This window comes from Mus musculus, chromosome 1, assembly GCF_000001635.26.
Source record: "Mus musculus strain C57BL/6J chromosome 1, GRCm38.p6 C57BL/6J".
Classification (NCBI taxonomy): Eukaryota; Metazoa; Chordata; class Mammalia; order Rodentia; family Muridae; genus Mus; species Mus musculus.
The window spans coordinates 163,040,688-163,062,856 of record NC_000067.6 but is presented as its reverse complement, the minus strand read 5'-3'; the positions used below and the strand labels follow the sequence as shown (position 1 = coordinate 163,062,856).

Sequence of the window (22,169 nt, the reverse complement as noted above, 5' to 3'; positions counted from 1 at the left end):
ATATAATATGTATATATATGTATATAATATATGGAGGAAGGAATGGCAGATTCTTTTGGGGTGATCATGAAGACAAGAAGAGAGAAACCTTGACTTGCCAGTGTAAAACATGGCTTAAGAGCTTTATAAGCTCTGGATTCATGCCCCCTTAAGCTTTTATGAGAATTGACTGTGAGCACAGTGTTGAGTAGCCGGAGGACAGTAGGCATCCGGAACTGGGTAGGAAACTGGAAGTACCAGCATCTTCTGTGACATCAGTAGTGAAATGAAAAGTTTATATTCTTTTCCCCCCTTTTTAAAACACAGCCAATGTTGTAAAATTCAGATCTTCTAAGCCGAGTGAGGAAGGAAGCAACATCAAGGTTATGACGTCTGGTGTTGAGTCACTAGCCAAGATGACTCAAGGAGAGAAAACCAAAATTGCCCAGGTACCCTCGATCCAGCTCTGCTTCATTCTATGTAGTTTGTTAAAATGTAGCATTGCTTTTAGTAATTTATTTCCTCAAAGTTGATGTTTTCAATAAGGAAGTTTCCTTTTCTTAATTCCGAAAGACAAATGACTAGATAACTCACACATGTGGTTCCCAACATTTTATGCCAATGTTTCCCTATCCTCAAATATAGCAATTTAAACTATACTACTTGTTATAAAGTGTAAATTAATAGATGTTTCTTAGTTATACTTCTATATGTGAGTAACTTTCAAATTTTTGACAAAATTAATGGAGTCAACAATCAAGTCTTTTCTAAAATATGACAATTCCACACACCTCCCACGAATAACAAAATGGCATTGTAAGTTAATTTTTATTTTTCTAAAAGACCTATGAAGTTTTACATAAAGGCCTTCACATACTTATACATGCCTATATTTCCAGCAGTCAGTTCAAGGCTAGCAAGTTCAAGGCCAGCTTGAGTTGCATACAGATATCCTGTTCTCAAGGTGAAAAGGGGGAAAAAAAACCCTGTTTACAGGATGTGCTGTCAAGCCTTAGCATTAATCAGATAATTTTTACCCTATTCTAATCTAGAGAAACCATTAAGCTCTAGAATTCTACATACTCTTTCATTGTTCACAGTTCACACCTCTTACCTAGAGGCTTGTGAGGCTCCCCAGCACTGGGGCCAGGCTGGCCTGAGAAGTGAATGCCTTTTCAGACATACATACTGAGCCAACAGCTCAGCATATGTTCTGGAGAGAACCCTCAGACTAGCTTCTCTCCGAGGGTGAGCAGACTGAAGGCATTGCTCCTTCCAAACCCTATAGAGAGAGCAGTGCTTCTCTTCCCGTGACTGACAGGGTTAGAATTGTGCAAGGCTAGGGACATGACAAAGCAATGCACTTAAATGATAAATATGCTCAAAGGACACAAAGGTCTTTGCCATATCCATGCACCCAGTGGTGCCCTTTGCAAAGACAAGGGGGTTTCCTCCGCACATAACCTCATGAGACTGATTATGAACATGTCTGTTTCCATAAGGAAACTACGAATCTATATAAATTTGCAAGCAAACCATCCTTCATCTACCCACTCTCCCTTCCAGTGCAATGTCAGGCAATAGAACCAACTATCCAACTATTCTTCTCCTAGTGGCTATCAGATGTCAATAGTGCATCAGCTAGGGGTGGGACTTCCTACTAACCACCCCAGTCCATGGTGGGATTCTGTAGAGGTATTTCTCTCTCTGTCTCTGTCCTTGTCTCTGTCTCTGTCTCTGTCTCTCTCTCTCTCTGTGTCTCTCTCTCTCTGAAAAGAAAATGTATCCTTTCATCCTAGCTCCTCTAGTATCTCCCAGTATCTCCTCTGAACCACCTTTGTTTCTCACCAAGTTGAATATGTTCATCGTAATAGTTGGACACCAAAATTGTCTTAAAAGCAGAGGATAAGTTTTGCCTAATAGTACCTGGAACTTCCATCATCATTGCACTAACACTACCACAAACACACTTTTTAAAATAATTTTTTTAGTAGAGAAAACAGCTTCCATAGTTCATTTTGTGCTCCTGCCTTGTCCAGAGCATCCCCTAAAGTGTCTAAGATTTGTTGTCTTGCTTACACTGGTAGTCACAAACATTCTTTTGGTTTCAGAGTGTGGGGCAAATATTACTGCCCCAATTGCTGACTGACTTTGTGTGGACTCTCCTGAAAAAACTCTCTTCTCCTAACAACAAAATGGCAATTGAGGCGGCATCCTTACTGAAGCTGACTTTGGAGTTTCATGCCCAGAAGATCACCAGGGTAACGTGCCTGGCAGAGAGCTAAGAAGAACAGAGCGTGCTCTCAAAAGTCTGTTTCTTTACCTCCCTGCCCCTTGCTCTTATTCCCTGAGTCACTTTAATCAGAAGAGGCAGTTGTGAAACATTTCAAATGGGGAAAATTGTAGAGACTGTTCCTATGAATATTCACTTACCAATCATGTTAAATTAGAACATTCTGCCATGTTTACTTTGTTGGCTTTTTAAAAGAGAAATACATTAGTAAAAATACCTCTGTAATTGAAATCTCCCATGTAGCATTTAAGAAACATTTTCAAGGACTCTCAGCTTGAAGTTGCACTGGCTATGGAATCTGTACAACCCAACAGAACACGAAGTACAGAACGATGTCTCATTCAAAGTTCAAAAATAGGAGGTTTCATTAGCTATTGCATTTACTTTATGGCTTCCCTCTCTCAATTCCTTATGTTATTTTCATTTGCTATTATTAGATGTCTAAGTGAAAAGAAAACTTATTTTTATTACCAGCATATTTTGACCATATATACACTGTATATGGCAGAATTGTGAATAGAAGAATAAAGTTAAATGCAGAATAAACAAAATAATGAAATGTGTATTGTGTAGTTCATACATGAATATTATGTATGTCAGTTTTACCAGGAGTTACACAAAACTAACACAGCTGCTTTTAATTCACATCTTATCATTCACATATCTTATTAATATTTACTGCCTTCAATGCACTGACAAATAAGGAAAGACTGAAAAGAATTAATAGGTTGCCATGGTATCACTTTAACAGAATGCCTTTAGAATGAATGGATAGTTTACAGTAAATGTTCATTTCCTACAATGCTTAATTATGGGAAGCCCAAGGCTTGTATCTAGCAAGGGCCTCCTTGCTGTATCGTCTTGTGGCAGAATACTTGCAAGAGAACACTGCAAAACAAAGAAGGGGCTAAACTCATTCTCTTATCACAAACTTACCCCCACAATAATAAGCCTACTCATAGGGACAACTAATATACTAACTACTCATGAGCAGTGACCCCCACCATCAGGACCTAATCATCTCTTAAAGGCTTCATATCTGAGGCTGGTGAAAGACTCTATGGGTAAAATTTTCGCTGAGAGATCATGGAGACGTGAGTCTGATATCTAGAACCCATGTAAAAGCATGGCGCAGTGGAGTGTGTCTGTAACTCTAGTACTGGTGGACTGAGGCGGATGGATTCTTGGGGCTCCTTGGCTTAGCCCAAAGAGCAAACTTTAGGCTCAAACACATCCTAAATCGAACACATAAGGTAAAGAAATGGTGTTTATGACATCAATCTCTGGCTTCCACATTCATCTACACAGGCAAACACACACACACACACACACACACACACACACACACACACACACACACACACACACACAGAGTTGCATTGGAGAGCTGAGTTTCTAACATGACATTTGGGAGACATACTTAGACCATAATGCCTTTTTTTTTTCTTTCCTTCTGTTTCATTTTTCCAGCTGAGTGGTTTGATCTCTCTCATATTCAGCTTCTTTTCCCATTGAGCTTCTCAAACATCATCCTATACACCCAGAACACTGTAAACATTACATTTAACTGGGGCCACAAAAACCATGCAAGCCTCACCTATTACAAGGATTTTCTGTGCTCCGTGCTACTGTTGGGGCTCGAATTACAAAATTCAGCCTGAAAGACTAACAACTTCAAGCTGACAAATCCAAGCTAAATTTAGACAAGAGTGAGAGGACCTTCTGGCTAAGAGTCCCCACCCAGATCCTTGGGTCAGAGACCCATATCACAGTCTTGATGGTGATAGACATACAGGACTCACAGTTCCCTCTCCTGACACAACTGTGCACACAAGAGAAGAGAGGCAAAGGGAAGCCATTCAGACACAGAAAGCAGGCAGGGCGAAGTTTACCTCGTAGAGAGTTCTCATTGCTGCTATGGGCAAGAGCATTCATGCCACAGGCCGAACATAACTTGAGGGGAAATGGGAGGTTCATGGTCATCTCCTTAACCAACACAATAGGAAAGAGCCCCCCAGAGAGCCTCCTAGGAGACGTCATAGCATATCACTGGAGGCAGGAACAGGGGTCAAACAGAAAACTGGAGATGGGAAACTACCTTCTACTACAACAAATCAGTAACCGATCAGAAACTGATCCAAAATGGAACTCAGCAACTTATCACCTCAACCAGGTTACCCTTGTAGAGCTTTTTGTCCAGATCTCCTGCTCTTACATGACTTTATTCCTGACCATTAATAAGTATTTCATTGCATTCATGTAAGTATACTTTCTGTTACTGCTTTTTGGTATGCTAATTGCTATATTGGTCATTCCAGTAAAGGCTGAATTCCTGTAACAGAGAAATGGCCCCTTTTAAAAGTGCACAAGGAACTTGACATCTCTGTTGATGGAGGAAATTCTTCTTCCAGGTGTCTAAAATTGTGGAAGACATTTATGAGCAGCTCTGTGGGAATCCTTCCCCCATGATGAAGAGTGTCATGCTGCACGTTATCAGCGTGTTAACACGTGCTTCCCCGAAGAAGGTCATCTTTCAGCTCATGGAGTTCCCAGTCCCTGCAGACAAGTAAGGCCTCCCCCAGGCTGTCCCGCTGCACATACTGGTCCACAAACGGCCCACAAACTCCTCAGTCATGTGGCCCAAGCTTGGTCCTCTTGTCTAGTCAGGCCCAATTTCTTTTTCTGAAAAGAAATTTATTTTTACATCATCTAGGTTGTCTGTACATGTTTTAAATATGATCATATGTTACATGTTACTTTGTGCAATGCTTAACACACAGTAGGACCTCAAGACTGTATTAATGCCACTATTGGGAGAAGGGGTTAAATTGTGATTGTTACAAATCTCACCCAAACTTTTTTTTCAAAAAGAGAATGTATTTTTTGTCCATTGTCAACTTTTTTTTTCTTGAGAAAACCCTCAAACATACAAGTTTTTCTTATTTATTTATGAATTTTGTTTTAATGTACAAGTGCTCTGTCTGCGTGTACACCTGCATGCCAGAAGAGGGCATCAGATCCCTTTATAGATGCTGGTGAGCCACCATGTTGCTGCAAATTGAATTCAGACCCTCTGGAAGAGCAGTCAGTGTTCTTAAGCACTGAGCCATCTCACCAGCCCGGGTTTTTCTTATTTATAAAGAGCAGACATAAGCTCCAAAATAAGGGCCAGAGAAATGGCTCAGTGGTTAAGTAAGTACTGCTCTTACAGAGAGCCAGAGTTAAATTCCCAGTACTCATATGTTGGGTGACTTACAACCAACTCTGGATCCAGGGAATTCAAGGCCCTCTTCTGCCTTTCATAGGCACCCACTTGCATGCATGCACACAAAAATAAAATTAATCTTTTTTTAAAATTACTGAAACCAACTGAGAATTTTCTATTCATTAATGCTTATCTGAAACTCATGCCCATCAATGGTCATCTGAAATTCATGACCTAGGACCACAAGAAATATTAAACAACAAAACCTTGTTACCCTGAGTCTATGAGTCACTTCAACTCTAACAGGTGCATTAGGAAAGATTAGAAAAATCATATGGTTCTATTTCTACAGCTCATATGCTGGCGGAGATCAAGGTTTCACCACCCTTCTGCTGTCTGTAACAAACTTAGAATTGCAAATGGTAAACATGATTCTAGACACCTTGTGTTTGCAGAACTCTGCTACTGCTGTGGCAAGCAGCAAGTATGGAGTCAAGTGTTGCATCTGAAGTGCTGAAGACAATCTTGTTGATACTAAAAGGAAAGCCTGGAGAAATAGAGGAAACACTGGGAGAAAAAAGACGTTTCTCCCTCGATGCCACCAACATGATGCCTGTGGCGGTAAGTGACACCATGAGCGTTTCTATTCTGTTGTCTTCCTGATCATGACACTATCAGCACAGATTAAGACCCTCCTCCTTGACCCAGCCCCTTCTGATCATGCATGCATGCATGCATGCATCGAATACATATTCATTAATCAGAGTATGCATTCTGTTAAGATATAGAGACGAAGAACAAATATGTACATTTGATATCATAGGAAATATATAGCTGTACATGTTGGGGAAAGAAGGTGACAGTGATAATTTAAGGTAAGTTGGACATGGCACTCCTCCATATTGAAAGGACTTAAAATCAGAATCCTGGGCTGATGCAGGAAAATACTTATATGCATCTTGGAAAGGCAGAGAGCAGAGCAAAATCCCGTCCTAATGGAAGTGTGACTTGTATAGCAAGAAGTCCAAGAATCAGAAGGAGCTACCCAATGGCAAAATTGTATGTGACTATAAAGAGATAGCCACCAGCTAAGTCTTCACTAGTCACATACGGAGTTGATATCACCTGTGTCCATCATGTTTCTCCCATGGACCAACATCATCAAGCCTGAGAGACAACTGAGAGAAATGTCGTGAAAAGGGATGCTGTTTTTTATTAATATGAGGTGTGTATGGATGTGTGTATGGATGATAGTGGGGATTATGGGGGTCACTACACAGGAGTCAAGAGATTCAGGGATGACTTGCTGCATCTCTTATTGACTGTATCACTTTCCTTGCTTTTTAACAAGCCTAACAAAGACTTTTCTTACTAGTAAGACTATTCCTCATGGCCACATAGGAAGTGAACCTTGGGCTATATGCCCTCATTGAGAACTGGGTTTCTTTCCACAAATCTGACAGCTGGAAGGGAACCATTCCCAGTGCCTTGGAATCTCATTACCAAGAAAGCTTGGCTCAGTTTCTGCTTTACAACAAATTTAGTGAGTGTGGTTGAGTGAATACACATGCATGCTGAAGGAGACTGGGAAGGCTTGCAGCCATTCTAGCCCTCTGTATGACTGACAATCATTGGAGGGAGACAATTGCCTACTTTAACTCCACTTTCCTTTCCTTCTAGGCATCTCAGGCCCTGTGCACATTTCTACCTGTGACTTCTTATGAGAAAGTGGTGGTCAAGTTATTCCCTGAGTTCCTGATGGCCCTCTTGCTTCAACTCTCCTACTGTAGTCATCATTTAAAAAATACGGCACGGAACAGACCTCTGTAAGAGAATGCGAGTTCTGATTCAGTGGGCGATAGGCATCCAGACACTCCCTTGGGTTTATATGGGACTAGCTATAAGCCAGTGGGAGATTCTGTTCTGATTTATTTCTGTCTTCTCTCCTTGAAGGGTAGTGTGTCTTCAGAAGAGTAATCCTCCTGAGGCTATGAGTGTTCACTAGTCTCTCCCCTTCATATGTGAACCACATAGAAAAAGTGAATCACACAGAATACTGTTCATTCCCATTGCCCCTGTGGTCATATCAGTGACAAGCAGCAGCAGCTACATACAGTTAAGCTCTGCCATTCAGAGAATCCCTAATAGGAACCTCTCAGAGTTAGCGTAAATGCAAACAACAAGCAGTGTGTGCAAATAGTCACAGTAAACTGGAAGCTATCTCACAATTTGATATGGATATGACGTGGGGTGGGGGCAGTAGGACATCAGTCCTCTGTTTCACGTCAAGGTTCACAATTTCCTTTTGGACAAGAGAGTTTTCCTGCCTTGATAGGAAAGTCTCAGTATAATTGTCAGCAATTCACCATGTCTGGTATGAACATCTATGTTAAACAGAGCACAATCAGTCTCATTTAAAATATGTAATCCTGCCTCTAGAGGTGTCACGGGTGTGACTGATGTGTCTTCTGTGAGTCAGTAGGTGGCACAGAAGAGAGAGGCTGTGTCTATGCTCAATGTGTTCTGACCTGTGAATACCTGATAGCTTAGTTGCCTAACATTCTCTGAAAATAGGAAGCCCGAGACAACCAACAACATGTCTGTCCCTCATTGTGTGGGCCCAGTTCTCAGGTCAGAGAGCTAGCTGGAGGCTAGAAGAACTTTGTCTAAGACTGCAAGTACCAGGTGTGAGTGAGCCCAAGAGTGAGCCCTTGCCACCAGGGTAGGCCCAGGTGAGGAATGAGCCTGAAATGCCATGGGCCCCAGACAGCTATCCTGAGATGACCACCAGTCTGTCACTGCACAGACCTGTTGGGTTTGGGAGCTTGTAAAGACATGGGGAAGGAGGGAGGTAAAGATGAGGGGTTAGGCACATGATGTGAGATTCGCAAAGAACCTATAAAAAGTTGAAAAAAGATCTGCACCTGTGAGCTGAGGCTGTTCCACAGACCAGTATGCACAGGTCCCACCAGGAGAGACCTGTTGTCCCAGGAGTGTTTTTACTCCTGGGATCAGAGGTGAGACAGCCACTTTCTCTCGAATAACAGTGTGAAGTGGGGCTTGTCAGCAGCACAGGGGGCTCAAGATCAGTGGAGCAGCTGGGACAGGATCCTTCAAGTCTGCACCCAGAGCTTGGGCTATTCTAGAACCCTCTGTACACAAGTTTTTGCCAGGAGACAGCTGGTCTTCCAGGAGTGCTGGCATAGGCTTACAGACCCACAAGAGGAACAAGCTCCAGCCAGAGACAGCAAGAATATCTAACACCAGAGATAACCATATGGTGAACGGCAGCATAAGAATCTTACCAACAGAACCCAAGATTATGTGGCACCATCAGAACCCAGTTCTCCCACCACAGCAAGTCTTGGATTCCCCAACACACGAGAAAAACTAGATGTGGCGTTAAAATCATAGCTTAAGATGCTGATAGAGGATTTTAAGAAGGACATAAATAAATCGCTTAAAGAAATACAGGAGAACGCAGGTAAACAGGTAGAAGCCCTTAAAGAGGAAACAAAAAAAATCACTTAAAGAATTACAGAGGAACACAGGTAAACATGTAGAAGCCCTTAAAGAGGAAACAAAACAAACAAACAAACAAACAAACAATCCCTTAAAGAATTTCAGGAAAACACGGTGAAAGAATGGAACAAAAGCATCCAGAATCTAAAAGTGGAAGGAGAAATAATAAAGAAATCACAAAGGGAGACAACCCTGGAGATAGAAAATCTAGGGAAAAAGTCAGGAGCCATAGATGCAATCATCACCAACAGAATACAAGAAATGGAAGAGAGAATCTCAGGCACAGAAGACACCATAGAAAACATTGACACAACAATCAAAGAAAATGCAAAATGCAAAAGGATCCAGCTCAAAACATCCAGGAAATTCAGGATGCAATGAGAAGACCAAACCTAAGGATAAGAGATATAGAAGAAAGCGAAGATTCCCAACCTAAAGGCCCAGTAAATATCTTCAACAAAATTATAGGAGAAAACTTCCCTAACCTAAAGAAAGAGATGCCCATGAACATACAAGAAGTCTACAGAACACCAAATAGATTGGATCAGAAAATAAATTCTTCCTATCACATAATAATCAAAACACCAAATGTACAAAACAAAAAAGAATATTAAAAGCAGTAAGAGGAAAAGGTCAAATAACATATAAAGGCAGACCTATTAGAATTACACCAAACTTCCTGCCAGAAACTATGAAAGACAGAAGATTCTGGGCAGACATCATACAGGCTCTAAGAGAACACAAACCACTATAGTATATACTACTAGTCCAGCAAAACTCTTAATAACCATAGATGTTAAAACCAAGATATTCCATGACAGAAACAAATTTACACAATATCTCTCCACAAATCCAGCCCTTCAAAAGATAATAAAGGGAAAACTCCAACACAAGGAGAAAAACTACACCCTAAATTTTTCTAGAAAATAATCCTCTCTTAACAAACCAAAAAGAAGATAACCACAAAAAAAAAACCCATAATTTCACCTCTAACAGCAAAAAATAACAGGAAGCAACAATTTTTCCCTTAATATCTCTTAATATCAATTAACTCAATTCCCCAATAAAAAGACATAGACTAACAGACTGATTACATAAAAGGACCCAACATTTTGCTGCATACAAGAAACCCACCTCAGGAACAGAGACAGACACTACCTCAGAGTAAAAGGCTGGAAAAGAACCCCTCAAGTAAATGGTCCCAAAAACCAAGCTGGAGTAGCCATTCTAATATCAAATAAAATCAACTTCCAACCTAAAGTTATCAAAAAAGATAAGGAAGGACAATTCATACTCATCAAAGGAAAAATCTACCAAGAAGAACTCTCTATTCTAAACATCTATGCTCCTAATGCAAGGGCACCCACATTCATAAAAGAAACCTTACTAAAGCTCAAAGCACACATTGCACCACACAGAAGAATAGTGGAAGCCTTCAACACCCCATTTTCATCAATGGACATATCCTGGAAACAGAAACTAAACAAAGACACTGTGAAACTAACAGAAGTTATGAAACAAATGGATTTAACAGATATCTATAGAACATTTTATCCTAAAACAAAAGAATATACCTTCTTCTCAACACCTCATGGAACCTTATCCAAAACTGAACACATAATCAGTCACAAAACAGGCCTCAACAGATCCAAGAAGATTGAAATAATCCTATGCATCCTATCAGATCACTCCGGGCTAAGGTTGGTCTTCAATAACAACATAAACAATCAAAAGCCCGTATACACATGGAAGCTGAACAACACTCTACTCAATGATAACTTGGTCAAAAAAGAAATAAATTTTAGAAAAGACTTTTTAGAATTTAATGAAAATGAAGCCACAACATATGGGACACAATGAAATCAGTCCTAAGAAGAAAACTTGTAGCTATGAGTGCCTCCAAAATGAAACTGGATAGAGCATACACTAGCAGCTTGACAGCACACCTGAAAGCTCTAGAACAAAGAGAAGTAAATTCACCCAAGAAAAATACAGCAGGAAATAATCAAACACAGGGTTGAAATCAACCAAGTGGAAACAAAAAGAATTATACAAAGAATCAACCAAATCAGGATCTGGTTATTGAGAAAATCAACAAAATAGATAAACCCTTAGCCAGACTAACTAGAGGGCACAGAGATAGTGTGCTAACTAACAAAATCAGAAGTGAAAAGGGAGACATAAAAGCAGAAACCAAGGAAATCCAAAAAATCATCAGATCTTACTACAAAAGCCTATACTCAGCAAAACCAGAAAATCTGGATAAAATGGACAATTTTCTAGATAGATACCAGGTACCAAAGTTAAATCAGGGTCAGATAAATGATCTAAACAGTCACATATCCCCTAAAGAAATAGAAACAGTCATTAATAGTTTACCAACCAAAAAAATCCCAGGATTTGATGGGTTTAGTTCAGAGCAGAATTCTATCAGACTTCAAAGAAGACCTAATCCCAATACTCCTCAGACTATTCCACAAAATAGAAACAGAAGATACTCTACCTAATTGAAGCCACAATTACTCTAATACCTAAACCATACAAAGACCCAACAAAGAAAGAGAACTTCAGACAAATTTTCCATATGAATATCAATTCAAAAATACTCAATAAAACTCTTGCAAACCAAATCCAAGAACACGTCAAAATGATCATCCATCATGATCAAGTAGGCTTCATCCCAGGGATGCAGGGATGGTTCAATATATGGAAATCCATCAATGTAATCCACTATATAAACAAACTCAAAGAAAAAAAATATGACCATTTCATTAGATGCTGAGAAAGCATTTGACAAAAATCCAACACCCCTTCATGATAAAAGTCCTGGAAAGATTAGGAATCCAAAGCCCATACCTAAACACAATAAAAGCAATATACAGTAAAGTAGTAGCCAACATAAAAACTAAATGGAGAGAAACTTGAAGCAATCCCACTAAAATCAGGGACTAGACAAGGCTGCCCACTCTCTCCCTACCTATTCAATATAGTACTTGAAGTCCTGGCCAGAGTAATTAGACAACAAAAAGAGATCAAAGGGATACAAATTGGAAAGGAAGAAGTCAAACTATCACTACTTACAGATAATATGATAGTATATTTAAGTGACCACAAAAATTCCACCAGAGAACCCCTAAACCAGATAAACAACTTCAGCAAAGTAGCTGGATATAAAGAAAACTCAAATAAATCAGTGGCCTTCCTCTACACAAAGGATAAACAGGCTAAGATAGAAATTAGTGAAACAACACCCTTCACAATAGTCACAAATAATATAAAATACCTTGATGTGACTCTAAGGAAGTGAAAGATCTGTATGACAAGAACTTCAAGTCTCTGAAGAAAGAAATTGAAGATCTCAGAAGATGGAAAGGTCTCCCATGCTCATGGATTGGCAGGATTAATATAGTAAAAATGGCTATCGTGCCAAAAGCAATCTACAGATTCAATGCAATCCCCATCAAAATTCCAACTCAATTCTTCACTGAGTTAGAAAGGGCAATTTGCAAATTCATCTGGAATAACAAAAAAACCTAGGATAGCAAAAACTATTCTCAATAATAAAAGAACCTCTGAGGTAATCACCATGCCTGACCTCAAGCTGTACTACAGAGCAATTGTGACAAAAACTGCATGGTACTAGTACAGCGACAGACAGGTAGATCAATGGAATAGAATTGAAGACCCAGAAATGAACCCACATACCTATGGTCACTTGATCTTTGACAAAGGAGCTAAAACCATCCAGTGGAAAAAAAGACAGCATTTTCAACAAGTGGTGCTGGCTCAACTGTCAGTTATCCTGTAGAAGAATGCAAATTGGTCCATTCTTATCTCTTTGTACAAAGCTCAAGTCCAAGTGAATCATGGATCATCACATAAAACCAGAGACACTGAAACTTATAGAGGAGAAAGTGGGGAAGAGCCTTGAAGATATGGGCACAGGGGAAATTTTTCTGAACAGAACACCAATGGCTTATGCTCTAAGATCAAGAATTGACAAATGGGACCTCATAAAATTGCAAAGCTTCTGTAAGGCAAAGGACACTGTCAATAAGACAAAAAGGCAACCAACAGATTGAGAAAATATCTTTACCAATCCTGCATCCAATAGAGGCCTAATATACAATATATACAAAGAACTCTATTATATAGTTAGACTCCAAAGAACCAAATAACCCTATTAAAAATCGGGTACAGAGCTAAACAAAGATTTCTCAGCTGAGGAATACTAAATGGCTGAGAACCACCTAAAGAAATGTTCAACATCCTTAATCATCAGGGAAATGCAAATCAAAACAACCCTGAGATTTCACCTCACACCACTCAGAATGGCTAAGATCAAAAACTCAGGTGACAGCAGATGCTGCCAAGGATGTGGAGAAAGAGGAACACTTCTCTATTGCTGGTGGGGTTGCAAGCTGGTACAACCACTCTGGAAATCAGTTTGGCAGTTCCTCAGAAAATTGGACATAATACCACCTGAGGACCCACTAATACCACTCTGTGTATATAGCCAGAAGATGTTCCAACATGTAATAAGGACACATGCTCCACTATGTTCATTGCGGCCTTATTTATAATAGCCAGGAGCTGGAAAGAACCCAGATGTCCCTCAGCAGAGGAATGGATGCAGAAAATGTGGTACATTTACACAATGGAGTACTACTCAGCTATTAAAAAACAATAAATTTATGAAATCCTTAGGCAAGTGGATGGAACTAGAAAATATCATCCTGAGTGAGGTAACCCAATCACAAAAGATCATACATGACATGCATTCATGGTATGATAGGTGGATATTAGCCCAGAAGCTCAGAATATCCAAGATACAAGTCACAGACCATATGAAGCTCAAGAAGAAGGAAAACTAAAGATTGGGTACATAGATCCTTCTTAGAAGGGGGAACAAAATACCCATGGAAGGAGTTCCAGTGACAAAGTGTGGAGCAGAGACTAAAGGAATGACCATCCAGAGATTGCCCCACCTGGGGATCCATCCCATACACAGTCACCAAATCCAGATGCTGTTATGGGTGCCAACAAGTGCTTACTGACAGAAGCCTCTTATAGCTCTCTCCAGAGAGGCACCACCACTGCCTGACAAATACAGAGGTGGATCCTTGCAGCCTACCATTGGACTGAGCACAGAGTCCCCAGTGAAGGAGCTAGAGAAAGGACCCAAGGAGCTGAAGGGGTTAGCAGTCCCATAGGAGGAATCACAATATGAACTAGCCAGTACCCTCAGAGCTCCCAGCGACTAAATCACCAACCAAAGAGCACACATGGTGGGAGTCATGGCTCCAGCTGCATATGTAGCAGAGGATGGCCTAATCGTTCATCAATGGGAAGAGAGGCCCTTGGTCATGTGAAGGCTCTGTACCCCAGTATAGAGGAATGCCAGGGCCAGGAAGCAGGTGGGGGTTCATTGGTGATCAGGAGGAGGGGGAGGGGACAGGGGCTTTTCATAGGGGAAACCAGGAATGGTGACAACATTTGAAATGTAAATAAAGTAAATATCTAATTTTAAAACGTTGAAAAAATATTCATTGTCCTTTAAAAATACACATACCAAACCACTCCCAAGAAGATAGAAACCTATTCTATTTAGAATGTCCCTCAAAGGAAACTGATAGTTCTGCCAAGTTATTATATTTCTGGGTAAGGTAATACGCTATTAATATGATTCGACCTACATTTTATGTTGCTACCATTTTATTTTAACTTGTGCAGTCCATGCACTGTTCATCATGAAAGAGGAAAATCATTTAACAATTACCTTTCTCTAAAGTGTCCCTTTCTCTAAAACTGTATGCTTCTCCAAGCAGCAGGTTGTGTGTAGTTAGTCACTGACTGGTAATATCTGCTCTCTTCTGGGCCTCAGCTACGTAAGAGATGCCCTAAAGGCTCTGCTAAATTGTTCGGGACTAGAGGAAGTGGACAAAGCTCTGGAGAAAAAGAATTTTTGGGACCAGTTTTCTCAAGTCATGGATCACCAGTATGGGATCCACCTCATTGCGAAGTAAGAACAGGGGACTCTGGGTAGAGCTCTTGTTCTCTGTCTCGTCTTCTCCATCTTCCTTTGGGGCTCTTGTTTGGGAACACATTTTCTACAGCTTTCCTAAAAGTCTACAATGCAACTTGATTTCTGATTTTTTTTGATGATTTGAAGATTTGTCTTGAGATATCCTCCCTTTTGTTTACTCTTATTCTGTGATACAGAGACAGGAGACATCACCCCACTCAACAACACACCCAAACCCACCCACAAATAGAATAATGCTCTTTTCACATACAAAGTGATGTGATGTTTTCCTCTATGATGTTAGTTGCTCCCTGATCTGAAGACATTAAAAAGTGCTAGATGCCCTCTAGCTTTAGAGAGGTCTAGCAAAAGTATATACTCAATAAGCCAAACATGTTCTGGAAAATATAATGGAAGAGATTTAAAAAAAAATCCTGCATGAGAAATTGCAGGAATTAAGTATCCATGGGCTTTGGATACTTAAAAATGAGTGTCATGTTGGCATATGAACTTTGGGAACATATCCTTTTAAATGAAAAATATACTTATTTAGATCTTTTTAAATTGGCAAAACCCAGAAGATAAAAGAAGCCATGTCACTTGAGTTAGACCATCTCCAAATACATAGCATTAATTAATGGATATAACCAGTAAATGTTATAATTTTATCTTGCTTTTCATCAATTTCGACAATATGGATGTCTGGGGTGGGGGTTGGGGGGAAGGATGCTAAGAAAATTCCCACAGCTACATGAGCACCTAGGACATGTGTGGGGAAGTAAATTTCTATCCTTATAGATTCTGGGAAACTTGACCTTTGTGGCTTCAAAAGCAGCCATTTTCATAGGTGGGGAACACAAGAAAAATAAAGTCCACTAAAACATGACCCAATACAAGTGCAGATGTTTTTCAGGTTTTCCAGTTTTTCCATGAGACTAAAATATGTAACCCATCGCCTTTCTGGCAGTCTGGTAGCCATTGGCAGCTAAATAAACAGTACCCTCTCACATTGCACCAACAGTGAGATGAATTATTCATTACCTAATCATCACCCTGTTCTTAATACTACTCAAAACATAATCCACAGACCAGCAAGAACATCACTTAGAAGGCAATGCCTTGTGTTTGTGAGTTCTGTGGTTTTGAATGAACACTTTCAGCTTCAGCAAAAGGACCTGAAGTCTGAAACTGAAAGTTATCATATGCTCCCCCAATACTCTGTCTCTACCGATTAGATTCAGAACCATATATGAAGACAAGTCTAAGCCTGTCTACTGCCCAAATGTTTCTGGAAAATGGTTTCGTGAACCAGAGCTTATCATCCCTTCTCTGGAGTAACCCAAAGTCATCCCCAAAGCAAGAGTGTGATCCGAAGCCATAAACTAACCTATAGCCTATACCCTGTATTGCTGTTTAGATATATGTCTCTTCTCTCTTTGATCAACAACTGATGGGAGTTTATGAAAAAATGGGGCTACTCTTAACATGGGAAAAAAGAGAGAAAAGAAAGAGGGTGATGATAAGGAAAGAAATATGGTAGAGATCCAGGCTTGCATAATTCCTCAAAGTCAACGTAGACACTGCACTGTTGCTGCAGCTTATCTTACACAAGGGAATATTTTAGAACAACTTTCCTTCTAGTCTGTGCAGTCAATAGTAGGCAGATAAGGACTCACTCCTTACTTGGTAATGCGGAATATTTTTCTACTTGGCTAAGTTGGTGTCTTGTACCTCTTTACAGAACTCTCAGTGAATGTAACTTTCCACAGTTTCCAGAGACCCTACATTATGTCTACAAGATCGCAGTAGAAGGTCCTAGAAGGTCAGAAGACAGTATCGTCACCATAATATTCTTTGCTGAAGTGAGTTTTAATAGCAGATTGTAACCAATTGAGTTTCCCTTCTCATTCCTAGAATAAACTTGAAACTCCAGCATCCTAAGTACTTTTCTTATAAAATTTAAGAAAGTAAAAGATATACAAAGTCAAATGGGGAGGAGTCCTGACTCTACTTGTTAATTTATTAACTGTGTTGTTTGTTTTAAGCTTCTGAACAACTTCTTCAAGGAATCATTACCGGAAGAATTTTTGGTCCTCTTCAGAAACTGGATTAATGATTCCAATCCTTCAGTTGGCAAAATGAGTCTTCAGAAGATTGCCAGCATGGCACCAGTTTTCAGTGAAGTATGTGTGTGTGAAGTGTGACATTGTGCGCCATTCGATGCTTTGATGCTGCTCAGCATCTGCTAGTAAAACCTTGGTGCTTTTCCAGTTTCTGTACAGCTAAAACTATCAAAGTCTGAAACCCAGTAGAATAGAGAGACTATGAATCGACTTAGTAATTTGATCACCTTATTCATAATTTTCCAAAAAACCATGCCATGCTTAGAATTTATTCATCTCCATTGCTCAGACTGATTGCTTCTCTTACAGTTTAAATCATTAACATAATCCTGTCCATCCCATCTTCATATCTCTGTACTCCTTGACTTCTTTCTTGGGGTACCCCTGGACCACTTCTTTCCACTTATAACCCTTTCCCCATCACACACCGGTGTTTGCATTTTTTTGCCCTTTCTGATAATCACCTCAAGCCAGACTTCATTGAAGATTCTAATCTCTAGCAGCCTCTTTCTTCTGAAAGCCACCCCCATACAGGAGTACTTAGACAACAATTTATAATATTGATGCTCAAAGTATGATCCTCAAGCCACCAGCATCAAAGTCACCAGGAAATTTGTTATGAATGAAAATTATTATGCCCACTTAAAACCTGTAGAACCAGAAATTCTGAGTTGGGGTCCACTAGTTTATCTTGTTAGGTCCTTAAGTAACAATGAGAATCACTAAGTCATTCCAAATGAGCTCATGTGAGTATTTCCAGATCAAGTAAATTTAATCAGGTCCCAATGTCTTAAAATTCCAAATTTCAAAGTATTTTTCACATTCTGGAAACAGTTTATGCACCACTCTGATCTGCCTCTCAGTTCTGTTTCTAATTAAACAGTTCATACTCACGTTTTGAGACCACGCTACCAGATTTGTTAGTAAATATTTAGTCTTAACTCTCTAAAATACAAGATCACAATTTTCTGGTATAAATATTTTTACCATGGCTAATTTCAATATATCAAATGCATGTTATTAAAAACAGAATTGGGCAGAATTACATAATGTAACTTTATTTAATATTTGAACTATTCTTACACAGTACATAAATAGCCTTAACAATACAGAAATCAAAATGTGTATCAGCAAAAGATCTTAGAATTTACCACTTTTAATACTACTTTTGATCCTGCTTAACTATAAATTTATGTAACTAACTTTTTTTTTAATTTCAAGCTGTGGTGGTACAGCCCTTTAATTTTAGAACTTTAAAGTTTTAGTCAGAATGACAGCAAGGACATTACCTTGTAGAGCAACAAACTAGGACTAAGGTAAACCCACTCAGCACAGTGTTGGTATATTCCCAAGTCAATGGGGAAAATCCAATTTTCAGGAATTGTAACTAACTTTTAACAATGACTTTTTGGAACATTTAGTTTACAAAACCTTTAAGAGGTTTAAAGAGGACTTGTAAATTGACATGCTAAACTCAGAAATGTACATACCAATTATCAGCCCAAGTCTCTTAGTCTCAATGTTCTACCATTTTTTCTTTCACACACAGATAGAGAGTGTGTGCAACCTCTTACTCCCAGTCCTAGACGCTTTTCTTTCAAAAGAGCACACTGTCATCATCCGGGCCATGCTTACCCTTCGAAATATTTTGAGTAAACTGGACAAGAAAATCTACTCCACAGTGTGTATCAGAATTGCTTCCAGCTACTCTCCTCTAATGGATCATGTGAGTGACAGATGTGATTAAATGCATAAGCCATTAGTTTTTGTGGTTCAGTTAAGCCCCAGATGACAGGATGATCTTGTATTATAGAATAAGCCACTATAAAACAGATCTCTGCCCCTGGATAAATTTCAGCTTAGTAGATACATTGATTAACACTGGACCTGGGCTGGGTGGGTGTAAATCCTTCTACCTCTGATATCATGGTGACAGAGATTTCTTCAGAGTCTTGGTAAATCAGTTTCCCTTTCTGTAAAACAGACACAGGAGTATGTTTATTATAATGTTAAGAGCATATATGCTCACCACTCCAAGCCTTAGAGAATATTACATAGGAGAGTATCTTAGTTAGGGTTTTACTATTGTGAACAGACACAATAACTAAGGCAACTCCTATAAGGACAACATTTAATTGGGGCTGGATTACAGGTTCGGAGGTTCAGTCAATTATCATCAAGGCAGGAGCATGGCAGAGTCTAGGCAGGCATGGTGCAGGAGGAACTGAGAGTTCTTCCTCTTCGTCTGAAGGCCACTAGGAAAAGACAGGTTACTACATGGCTAGGAGGAGGGTCATAAAGCCCACAGTGACACACTTACTCCAACAAGGCTTTCAGGTGTGCTGTTAAGTTGCTATGAATTTTTCTCTTAGCACTGCTTTCATTTTGTCACAAAAGTTTGAATATGTTGTGTCTTTGTTTTCATTGAATTTTGGAAAGTCTTTAATTTCTTTACTTCTTCCTTGTGACCACTTTATCACTGAGTAGAGAGTTGTTCTGTTCCCATGGGTATGTGGGCTTTCCATTGTTTTTGTTGTTATTGAAGTATAGCCTTAGTCCATGGTGATCTGATAGAATACATGGAATTATATTAATCTTCTTGTATCTGTTGAAGCTTGTTTTGTGACCAATTATATGGTCAATTTTGGAGAAGGTACCATGAAGTGCTGAGAAGAAGGTATATTCTTTTTTAGGGTGAAAAGTTTTGTAGATATCTGTTAAGTGAATTTGGTTCATAACTTCTATTAGCTTTTAGTTTCTGTTTCAATGATCTGTCCATTGATGAGAGTGGAATGTTGAAGTCTCCTACTATTATTGTGTAAGAGGTTTAATGTTTGTTTTGAGCGTCAGTAAAGATTCTTTTATGAATATGGGTGCCCTTGCATTTGAAGTATAGATGTTCAGAATTGAGACTTTGTCCTGTTGAATTTTTCCTTTGATGACTATAAAGTGTCCTTGCCTGTCTCCTTTGACAATATTTGGTTTTAAGTCTATCTTATTGGATATTAGAATGGCAACTTCAACTTGTTTCTTGGGATTATTTACTTGGAAAACTTTTTTCCAGCCTTTTACCCTGAGGTAGTGTCTGTCTTTGTTAGTGATGTGTGTTTCTTGTATGTAGCAAAATGCTGGATCCTGCTTGAGTCTCCAGTCTGTTAGCATATGTCTTTTTATTGGGGAATTGAATCTGTTGATGTTGAGAGATATTAAAGACAGATGATTGTTACTTCCTGTTATGTTTGTTGTTGGAGGTGGTATTATATATGTGTGATTCACTTCTTTTTGGGTTTGTTGTGAGATGATTATTTTCTTGTATTTTCTTTGGTGTAGAAACCCTCCTTGTACTGGCATTTTCCTTCTAGAATCCTTTATAGTGTTGGATTTGTAGAAAGATATTGTTTAAATTTTATTTTTTCCTGGAATATTTTGGTTTCTCCATCTATGATGACTGAGAATTTAGTGGGGTGTAATAGCCTGGGCTGGCAATTGTGTTCTCTTTGGGTAAGCATGACATCTGTCCAGGATTTTCTGGCTTTTAAAGTCTCTGTTGGTATAATTCTGTAAGTCTGCCTTTATACATTACTTGACCCTTTTCCCTTACAGATTTTAATATTCTTCCTTTGTTAAGTGCATCTAGTGTTTTGATTATTATATGATGGGAGGATTTTTCTCTTCTGTTCCAATCTATTTTATGTTCTGTAGGCTTCTTGTACATTTGTGGCCATCTCTTTATTTAGATTGGGAAAGTTTTCTTCTATGATTTTTTGAAGATGTTTTCTGGTCCTTTGAGTTAAGAATCTGTGCTCTCTTCTATTCCTATCATTCTAGGCATCTTCACTCTCTTCAATTCCTATTATTCTTAGATTTGCCCTTTTCATTGTGTCTTGGATTTCCTGGATGTTTTGGGTTAGGAGCATTTTATTCTTTGTATTTTCTTTGACCACTGTGTCAATATCTTCTATGGTATCTTCTATGCCTGAGATTTTCTCTTCTATCTCTTGTATTCTGTTGGTAATGCTTGCATCTGTAGATCCTGATCTCTTTCCTAGGTTTTCCTCCATTTGTGACTTCTTTAGTGTTTCTACTTCCATTTTTAGGTCTCGGACCACTTTGTTCAATTTCTTTAACTGTTTGTGTTTTTCTGTATTTCTTTAAGGGTTTATTTGTTTCCTATTTAAGGGCTTCTACATGTTTTACTGTGTTTTCCTGTATTTCTTTCAGTGAGTTATTTATATTCTCCTTAAAGGTCTCTATTATTTTTTATAAGATGGCATTTTAGTTCAGCACCATGCTTTTCAGGTATGTTGGGGTATCCAGGGCTTGCTGTTGTGGGAGAACTGGGTTATGATGGTGCCAAGGTATATTGGCTTCTGTTGCTTATGTTCTCACACTTGCCTTTTGCCATCTTCTTATCTCTGGTGTTAACTTCCCTGGGTGTCTCTGTAGCCTGCCTCTTATGTCCCTGGGTGCAGCAGATCTCCTGGGAGACCTACAGACTGTGGGGTGTTGAGAGGGGCATACAGACAGATCTGCCCTGGAGGAGGTACAGACCAGAAGAGAGAAGGGTTTTGTGTGGAGGAGAGGGGTCTCCCATCTTCTGGTCTCCTTTAGAGTCCCAGCTGCTGTGGTTATTTGGATGGGTGTCTTACCTGTTGCCCTGGTTGCTATAGTTCTCCTGGGAGTCCTGCAGACTGTGGCATGTTTCAAGGGGCAGATACGCTTATCTGCTCCAGTGGATATGCAGATCAGAAGAGCATGCCTATATATTTGATAGAGAGCTAATATCTAGAATATATAATAAAGAGCTCAAAATATTAAGAAAATAATCACAATCTTTTTAAATTGAGGTATGGGACTAAATAGAGTTCTCAAAAAATGAAATACAAATAGTTGAGAAATATTTTTTAAAAAATATTCAACCTAGCCATTCAGAAAATGCAAACAAAAACAGGTAAGACTTTAAACAAAACCTTACCAGAAAGTTGTGTATCTTGAGACTTCTCATTTTATTCATGTCCATAT

The 22,169-nt window shown here is 39.2% G+C and overlaps 1 protein-coding gene and 1 non-coding gene across 2 annotated transcripts in view; both read left to right on the top strand.

The window, feature by feature from the left end:
• Mroh9 (maestro heat-like repeat family member 9) overlaps positions 1-22,169 on the top strand; it is a 61,369-nt gene that overhangs the window by 22,814 nt on the left and 16,386 nt on the right. Inside the window, exons 9-17 of the mRNA NM_030071.1 lie at positions 307-428; positions 2,091-2,240; positions 4,684-4,838; positions 5,933-6,098; positions 7,158-7,303; positions 14,884-15,021; positions 16,766-16,886; positions 17,070-17,207; positions 18,697-18,873. Of these exons, the coding sequence (NP_084347.1) occupies positions 307-428; positions 2,091-2,240; positions 4,684-4,838; positions 5,933-6,098; positions 7,158-7,303; positions 14,884-15,021; positions 16,766-16,886; positions 17,070-17,207; positions 18,697-18,873 (1,313 nt within the window). The remainder of the gene's footprint in view (positions 1-306; positions 429-2,090; positions 2,241-4,683; positions 4,839-5,932; positions 6,099-7,157; positions 7,304-14,883; positions 15,022-16,765; positions 16,887-17,069; positions 17,208-18,696; positions 18,874-22,169) is intronic.
• Gm22671 lies at positions 7,906-8,039 on the top strand. Its single transcript, XR_003949293.1, has one exon. It is a non-coding gene; the product is annotated as a small nucleolar RNA SNORA17 (small nucleolar RNA).